Source organism: Pyrus communis, chromosome 6, assembly GCF_041283825.1.
Source record: "Pyrus communis isolate YQ-2024b chromosome 6, ASM4128382v1, whole genome shotgun sequence".
Lineage (NCBI taxonomy): Eukaryota > Viridiplantae > Streptophyta > Magnoliopsida > Rosales > Rosaceae > Pyrus > Pyrus communis.
In genome coordinates, this window is record NC_142570.1 from 20,245,074 (window position 1) to 20,254,429 (window position 9,356).

The 9,356-nt window shown below is 35.6% G+C and overlaps 1 protein-coding gene across 6 annotated transcripts; it reads right to left on the reverse strand.

Moving 5' to 3' along the window:
* Positions 1–9,073, reverse strand: LOC137710342 (polycomb group protein VERNALIZATION 2). Of its 6 annotated transcripts, none has more exons than XM_068449294.2 (15): positions 7,847–9,073; positions 7,499–7,633; positions 7,009–7,064; positions 6,619–6,698; positions 5,917–5,969; positions 5,161–5,214; positions 5,028–5,087; positions 4,784–4,830; positions 4,544–4,677; positions 3,300–3,558; positions 2,984–3,032; positions 1,545–1,628; positions 887–966; positions 614–703; positions 1–340 (listed from the first exon to the last, which is right to left on the reverse strand). In XM_068449294.2, exons 1-15 carry the CDS (start codon positions 7,982–7,984, stop codon positions 208–210), a joined length of 1,452 nt encoding a protein of 483 aa, XP_068305395.2. In that variant the 5' UTR covers positions 7,985–9,073; the 3' UTR covers positions 1–207. The 6 variants fall into 6 exon arrangements, with proteins under 6 accessions (XP_068305395.2, XP_068305397.2, XP_068305396.2 ...); XM_068449296.2 differs by having other exon boundaries at positions 7,867–9,072; XM_068449295.2 differs by having other exon boundaries at positions 6,619–6,683; positions 7,847–9,071.
* Positions 9,074–9,356: the final 283 nt, after the last annotated feature.

The following is a 9,356-nucleotide window of genomic DNA, read 5'->3' on the forward strand; positions in this document are numbered from 1 at the left end:
TACGTAACAAGATCGTAGTAAGTTATATTAATATTGGAGTCTGAAACCGAGTCTCCCATGAAGAAATGTGATTAGTTCTGTTTCTGGTCCAAATGTCGTTACAAAAATTTAAAAAGATAAATAATGGGAAAAAGAACATTAAATGTAGCATGATTAGCTTTCTCCATCTCACTATGTACCATATAGGGCTGTGCCATCGCCTTTTCTTTAACTTCTCATGGCATCTGATGATTCTGATCCCTTGTGCTTGTACTCGTCAAGAATGACGTTGCAACTATTCAGTATGCATGCATCAAGAAGACCGTGATTCCAAAGTTTGATCATGAATAACCTCCAACACCTGAGTTAATGAGCACTTGATAAATTTCACACAATTATCCAATGAACGATAAAAACACGCATCAATCAGTACCAAAAAGATAAAAGTTGGAATATGCAACCGAGTAAAATACGTTTAAAGAGTGATATGCAGGAAATAGCCATCCTTCCAAATATCACTGACCCCTCTGCTTTAGTGCTGCTACTTTCGAAAAGTTGGATTATCTTGGGAATTATGTTTTCTTAATTGTACCATTAATTGTGGAATTAGGGAAAACTAATGCAATAGCAGTACCAGAAAAGAGCGGGGGACGAGTTTAGCTCAGGTGCACGAAGTCTTGAGAATGCCTCGCATGCCCAGGCAGCATGACCATCTGCTATCACGCTACATCATTGATAATGCATCTTTGTCATTACAGGAAATCCGAAAACTGACGTGAAGTTAAGATGCCACCATTTTTTTGTATCAACTTCACATATAAACCAGAAGTAACAGGATAATAGAAAAAGAACAAGACAATAAAGTTTGAACAATATCAGAAAGCCGAAAGCAGCAAGAGATGACTACCTTTGCTTTTGAACAAATGAGTTCCAAAGATGCATAAGATGCTTTTCATCTTTCGTAACATCTACAAAATCATCAAGCATCTGCAACATAATAATGTACTATTAGATTTTTAGTTCTGAAAATACTGTTAGACCCAAAACCAATTACGTGTAGAGAGACCCTATTCTTATGTTTGTAATGCTAGCTTTAATAGTGCACCCGATGTGTGATTATTATTTCCTAACAGGCCCCTTCAACACATGGATCAATTATATCACATGACATAGAGCACGTGTAGAAAAATTGAACCACACACATTTATTACTGTACTTCCAACAAAGTTATGGTTGGAGCATCCAACCCAAAACCAATTGACTATGCAAGGAGAAGCCTAAGTTTTCAGATAATGTGATCAAACGTTTATAATACTTGCGGATGGATCTTTATATTCTTAGCAAGTCGGATAATTAAAACATCTAGTTTCAAACAAAAACTAGGGAAGGCCAAACAAACTAGATCCAATTAGTTATAATTGAGCCAAGAAAGAACTAAACTGCAGTCATCCACAGGGTTTTAGTAGTACAAAGACAAAATTCAATGCAAGTAGAATTTTTTATCTTGTGCAACATGAATCGATGTACAATAAGAAAATTCAATCTAGGAGAATCATTAAGCATACCCTCCGATCATCAAGGTCTGCAATGTCTTCATCAACTTCATCTTCGCTATCCCGATCTGATAATACTTGCTCTAACTCCATAGGCTTCATATAAAAAGAAATATTCATCCAGATAAGTTTATTGTTTTGATGAATCAGCTCTTAGGAATCTATTCAAGATAACTGCATATAACAAGTAAAATATCTTTGATTAAATATTTCAAAGACTTAGTAAGGCAAATGCATAAAATGAAATGTAATGAAGCTGTCGAAACACCAGCAGTTACAATAAACTGTGTTTTTAAATAACTATGGCAGAATGCATGTACAAGACAATAAAAATTTTCACAATCAGAGCATAAAAAGCAATCATGTTTGCTATCTAAATGCTCAATCACGAACGTTTTATATTGAAGAGGTCTGATGTAGGAAAGTAGAAATAGATAGGAATATAGAAGGGAACCAGAGTCACTTCAGCCTTTGGCTTCATGCCAAAGGTGTATTGGAACTTGGAATCACTCCAATAGAAAATTTCAGCACCACACCAAAGGTGCCTTGGAATTACTGCAGGTGGTTGTGTCTCACACACAAGCAGGAAATCAAGAATTTCTTCACACAGAAGCAGGAAATCCAGAATTTCTTCTCACTTAACACTTCTTTAAAGCATACAAAGTAGCCCTTTTTATAGTCTAATTGGTATATGAATCTGGAAAGATCCACATTAATATACTACTCAGGAATTCTAAAGACTAATCTATGACACCTAATCCTTTAACATTGTAACATAAGAAAGTAGAAAGAACTTGCAGACTAATCTGCATGTATTACATAAGAAAGTTGAAAGACTCTAATTTATTGAATTTAACTTGGCTCCTCCATCAAGGTCCCTTGCACATAATTCTCTATCCAAAAGCCTTCAACATAAATTCTATAAGAATGGGTCCCTCTCAGTTACACATCGTAACAATAACCCAATTTGGTCACTCATTAGAAAATAGAAAATACATCCACTGTTGCATAAATAAACTACAACTGCAGTGCTACTTCCCAGGGGCTAAAAAAAGGCGCAAATTCATTCTTTGAAAGCACAAAACCCACAAAGCCGACTTCTCAACACCAAAAAAGAAATACATGCAAGGAGTCCATGATAATTACTGAACATAATGCGTTTATAAATAAAGATAGAAATCCATCAGACAAATCATAAGCAAACTAAGTAATGTAAGAAATACGGGATAGATAATGAAAAAATTACTCTATAATTGTTTTAAAAATTAAAAAAAAAGGATTATTACAGCTCATTAACAGTATAAGTTTTAAACTGTTGCAAAATAAACGATCTGAGTTGACAGCAGCTTATGGCATGTAAGAAATAAAAGAAAAATTAAGCCAACAAAAAATGCAAATTGATGGAGAAACAAAATTTGGAACTGCTATCGGGTTTAGAAATCAATTACTACCTGAACTCTATGAGAGTGAAAGAACTGTCGTTTCTGCAGGAGCATACGGCTGGCATACAAAAATTCAAGAACTGTGAGAAGTGTCAAAATAAATTCACAGCCTCAATTATGGACACTTCAAATAAGGATACCAATTTCAAAAACGGCGGGGACACGAGTCTCTGCTTTTGATACTCTAAAAACACATCCAAAAGTGAAGTACACAGACTGATAGTATTGACAATGAGAAAAACATTAATCAAGTAATTCTTATAAGGAAAATCAACGGAAGCATCTGAAAAACAATGGAGAGAAACCATAACATAGGTTAACATACTTTCTTGGCTCTGAACGCTCTGCAGTTAACTTCCTTGTTTTAGTTGGTGGTGCATAATCACTTCCAGATAGCAATTTAACACAATCAAGGTCCGGAGAAGATTGAGCAATGGAAATTGTAGCACCAGGACCATTGGAAATTGAGGTAGCACATTCTATACATTCTATAGAACTAGGATGATCATGACCGCAGTTTTCATGTCTATGCCTTCCATTTTGGGAACCTTTTCCACTGCGGAGCAGATTGGGAGCCTTCACAACTTCACAGGATAGAAAATCCAAAGAATACAGTTAAATCTCAGTTGAATCCCCAAGACAAAAATTGAGTAAGTCAAATCAATCTTCAGTTGAATCCCCAAGACAAAAAATTTAAAACAGTCACATCTGTAAAATGTGCTGCACAATCATATGTTTTGTTTTTTTTTTTTTTTTTTTTTTAAATAATTAATATGATTAGACATTTCATTTAAATACCACTTTTGCTCCAAGGGAAGCTATTATTAAACTAAGCATGGCTTGGATTTAAAAGTAACCCACATTCAACCCGATTAACGCTCAATCACAATATCAGACTCTCAACTGAATTTGAGCTGGGATTTGTCATCCAACAGTCACTATTATCTAACTTAAACTGAACTTGGTGGAACAGTGAACAGTCGAATCAAAGTATGTAACTGAACTTGTTCAACCAATAAACAAGTGCTTAGTTAATACTAACTTCAAACCAATTCTATATGTTATATATTAGAGATCTGAGTTGCAAAGACAGCCATCGACTGATATAACAGCAAAATTGGAGTTACTATATACCACAAAAGAAGTCAACAAAATAAGAAAAGGGCAAACCAACCTGACCAGCTATTTCCTGGGTAAGAAGGGAAAAATGTATAAGAAAATAGGATGAAAGAAATGCCATAATACAATGTTGGAGTTGTGGACAACAATAAGACATGCATCATGAGCATCATACCATTATATAGAGACCTTATGCATTAGCTCAGTTGTGAGCAAGAGAAGGGCAGAAACACTCTAAACCACTACCCAAAACAAAAGAGGATTAAGAAATTAAAATTTCTCTAAAGCAATCTTGATAGAGACTACAGGTACTCCGAATGTGCCAAGGGTGATACATCTCTGCACATTAACAGGATATGATGGAATTTGTCATCTCGTTGTCTTGACTTTGCTTTTATTTTTCACTACCTGAAAGTGATCAACCCAACGGAGTATGAAGGGAAAATTTACCATCACCATTCTCCAAATGTCCCTCCTGTGCCCCTCCATTGGCAAGGCTAGGTGAGTCTAACTCCAAGAATTGTATATGAACGTGGTTTTCAAGTTGACCATGGTTCTTTGGCCTATGTTTTCTTGACCTTGAACTGCACAAAAAAGTTATTTCGCCTACTCAACTCTCTGAATTCTTTTAAGAGAACAAATGGGATAATAACCAGTAGCTTTAAGTTGTACCAAGAAATTTAAACCGACCAGAAGAAGAATGTTTGAAGTTGTGGAACTACTCCATCTGCTACTGTCTGTATATAAAAAATGTAACCAGATATGATTGGGGCATAAAACTTGTTCATGCATGTTAAAAAATCATAAGGAAACACAAGCCAGTACAGGAGTGCCTATGAGTTTCTTTTGTTCAACATATGAACCCTAATGGCAGCAAATATTTTGAACTAGCACAAAAAAGATCCACATACTTCATGATGAAAACAATTCTGACCTCAGATCTCAATATGTCAACTTTCACGGAAACGTTGACTGCCTGATACTCTCCAGTTACCTACAAAATAAATGCTTCTTCAACAGCCTCTTAAGAATAAGCAGAAAGTGACTACATATACTCAATCACCAACCCAAAACTCAAAGTTGAATAAGTCATGTGAAGAGCACAAGTGATAACGCAGACCCTACAAGAAAACATGAAGGTTTACTTCAGCAACAAGCTAAATCAGTGTACAGTAGTAAACCATATAAAATGTTGAAACTAAAAACAAACAAAAAATCATGGAAACAGCTCACTTAACAGAAGAACAATAACCTTCAATATTATGGTTCAATAAATAAATTAGGTTTTTCCAGGAGAGAAATATACAGATTATGAATAAAAACTGAAACTCTAGCCAAATGCGGGTATGCTGACATCATATCACAGATAATTCAGCCTAAAAAAAAATCTCTAAAATTATAAACAACTAGCGATTCCATTTTGCAAATGAACACTGAAAAGACACTATAAAAGATTGAATAATTAAAGGTTAAGTTTCTCAGGATTAAACAAATCCGAAGCATGTGTGTACAGTGGAATATGTAAGAAAAGTTAATCACTGATATGGACATAACTAAGAGTTCCATATTAGATCAGTATTTCCCACGATATTGTATATGAAAACATATATGTTTAGATTATTTCAACCCAATCTTTCTGCAGATACTGAAAATACTTTATAGGTTTTATGCAATTTTCAAAATACAAGATAAGGTATTCCTAATGGGGAGTAATTCTCCTTTCTATCCCTTACTAAGGGAAACTTCGTTTTTCTACAATTATACTAATTTTAATCAAACATAAATGGGACAACATTGAAAGCAATATCCATACTGGCTCGTACCTTGAAGCTTGCACATTGCATCAAGCAAAAGGGACAGGAGAAGTCCTCAGTAACTGAATGTCAGAAAAAAAAGGTACATATGAGTTTCAGTAACTGAATGTTCAACATTAAAAGCTTCATTGCCGATGAAAATGAAGTTCCTATAAACAAAAATATGATTTACCAGAAACTTAAGCAGTTGTCTCAATGTTAATCCTAAAAAGTGGAAAAAAACCAGATCACATATATTTTTCTTAGGAGCCCATACCACCAGGCAGCCAACCAAACCATTTTAAATAAGAAACTAAATAATGCATTTACTCTGACAAGGGGAAAATTTTAAAGAGAGAGAAACAGTATCCTAGGACACCCATTTCCCTTTTTAATCAAGCTTTACACCTTAAATTGTCATTATACAAGAATCAAGTCGTGCCAAGTAGGGCTTCATGAGTTAAAAGATGGGGGTGGGGCCAGCAGAAACGGAATAAATAAAAAGAAGAAATTTGAGAGAAACCCTCCTAAAGGACAAGAAAAAAAAAGTACTAAATAAATCCAGAGACATCAGAAACAACAATAAACTTGCAGAAATTTGTTTCTACAGGAAAAAACGGTTTTTTGATGAATTAATTAACAAGTATGGTTGAAACTTCAGATACAAATAACCATTGTAACTACTGTAATAGAAAAGAATTACACTTCTGAGGACAAAGACATTGATGATACCTTCAGTTTTACGTAAAGTGTTGTTGTAGTCCCTGTAGTTGAATATAACAATCGCAGCCCTGGACCTACAAAATAACATGCTGAAAATTATATAAATTGCCCTCTCAAAGTAAGCAACATAATGTCTTCTTGAAGTCCTCGCAGCAGAAAAAATAATGTGCTCGAGGAAGCATGTGTGTGTGCCTTGACAAACTATGAGACTATACCGAACGGAACGATTTCAGGTGGACTACCACATATCAAAACTCTACATCTGTAGTCTTCATAGAATTAAAAAAATCGTTTTGAAATAAAATCATTGAAGGCAATGGAAACAAGAACTAAACAAAACTTCATGCATAAACATACTTCCATATGCCTGACTCTGTGTACTTATAGATAGATTAGTACCTCTTTCTACGCCTTGCTTGGATTTTGTAATGCAAACATCTGCGAAGAAATAATGGCTACAACATAGAAAAGCCTTGATTAGAATACAGAAACATATGTTGTACGTTTTTACAAAGAGTACACCAAGACCTCATAACCACCCACACATATGGCACACAAAGCGAACAGCATAGAGCTCAACATTACATGAGTAATATGATTGCAAATAAACACATTGGATTAACATTCCTTTGTTCTTATAACCATAATACACCAAACTATGCCAAAACATCGAACGGGTCCAAGATTGTATTAAATTTGTCGCCATTTTACCAAAATTGCCAATGAGGATCATTACAATCATATTTGAATCTGCACTCCTGATTAAACTTTGATAACCACGATCTTTGGAATATCGTGTAGGAACTCGCAATTATGACCGAAAATTAACATATAACATGATTATACAAAAGAAGTAGAAACAGAACAAAATGCATGAGTGTGAACATACATTGTGTAAAGCTCGAGGGCGAAGAATGTTGTAGAGCTCAACCGGCTTGCAATATATCAAAAGACTCTCGTCGATAGCAACCGCCTCCTCTACCGGCAAATGCGCATAAGAATTGTGACGGCACATCTTATATCCCTACGGCAGACAATACAATCAAAACAAACAGCAGAAAATTAAGATTTTCAATTTTCGATTTTCACAGAGATCTGATATATGACGATATTTGAGCTATAATCTTGAGTTAATTTTGGTTAATTGAAATTAAGCTATAAAATTAACAAGAAAAAATGCCAATTCAACACAGAAGAGAAAGTAGTTTGCACCGAGGGAATGACTAGCTTTGCTGACCGGAGATAAAGGAGACTCACCGGTTTGAAGGTTGAGCCGGAAAATTGGCCGGAGAAGACAGAGTTTCAGGGTTTTCAGCTTCGAGAGCGCCGGCGAGGAGCTCGAGAGCAGCTGGACCCCCAATTTACTTTGTAACATAAGGATTCGGTCACGTTAAGTCGTTTGGTCAGGAAACGGGAAGTTGCTCAAAGTTGAACTTTTTCGTATTCGGTGGCCCCTTTTTTTTCTTTTTGGTTGAAGTGTGTGATTGTCTCGGTAAAGAAAGAGCTCCTTTTTTTTTTAACAAAAATAATAGTGAATTTCATTAAGAATTTTCTTTTTGGAGAAGAGCTTAACTTCATTAAATTTAAAATTTATAAAGCCAACCAACGGCCCAATACAAACAGTGGAGGCCCAATTCCACAACAACATAGACTTGAAACTGAAAACACACAACAATAAGAAATAAAACCTAATATCCATCACAGAAACGCAACTCGCCGTTGTTGTACTCTTGCCATCAATACCCGGAATGACAGCCATGTAGGAACTAGAATGAAGGGGGATCAGTGAAGAGTCAAGCACAACTAAATTAACCCAAGAAAAGAGAGAAAATCCGCAGAAAAAATCAGATCGCAGAGCTATGCAATTTGCCGAGCCATCTAGATTCATACCACCAACCACCACACATGCAAGAAACGAACCAAGTTGACATAACATGGGGGTGGGGAGGGCCAAGGGGATGTGTAAAACACCCTTACTCCGACGATGCTGCAGAACACTTTGCCCAAAATTTCTAGCATGCTAGTAAAGCAGGGAGCAATGAGGTAAAGATCTACCTCCGAAATCGAGTAAAAAACTCGAAGATCTAATTTTTTATAGGGGGATTAAAAGGGGTCGGAGATGGAGGTGTAGGCAAAGGAAAAAATGGAAGAATGAACTTAGGGAAAAGGACTGCAAAAATGAAATTAGAAAAAGAAGCAAGGGCAATAAGGAGGAGGAGAAAAGAAGGGAGGCAGCAAAACAAGAAAGCCATAGATAAAACCGATAAGACACGCCAGAAAACAGAGAGGATCGCCGAGACTGTGACCTCGAAAACCGACAACCATAGGTTGCGGAGGGCAGGACATATACAAAACACTAAAGAGAAGAAGAAAAAGAAGAGGTAAGGGGTTGCCTGCCGACCCCATCCAAAGAAATGGGTCTGTGGTGAAGAGCAAGATAAAATGGGCTTTTGTGTGAGAGAAAAGAGAAGGAGTGGCTAGGTCAAAAAAGGCCTTTAGTGAATTTCATTAAGAATGAATATGTTTTTTTTTTTTTTCCTTTTTTTTTGGTACAATCATGTATTTAAATTTAAGGATTGAAAAATAAATTTGTATCAAATGCGTCATTTTAAATATCTCACTTACAAATGAAGACTACTACTAAAGTGCAGTTTCTAGTGGTATCAATAAATATATATATTGGTTAGGACTAATAATAAAAGATTTAGAAATTAGACTGTATGAAAAGGTTACAGTTACATAAATAT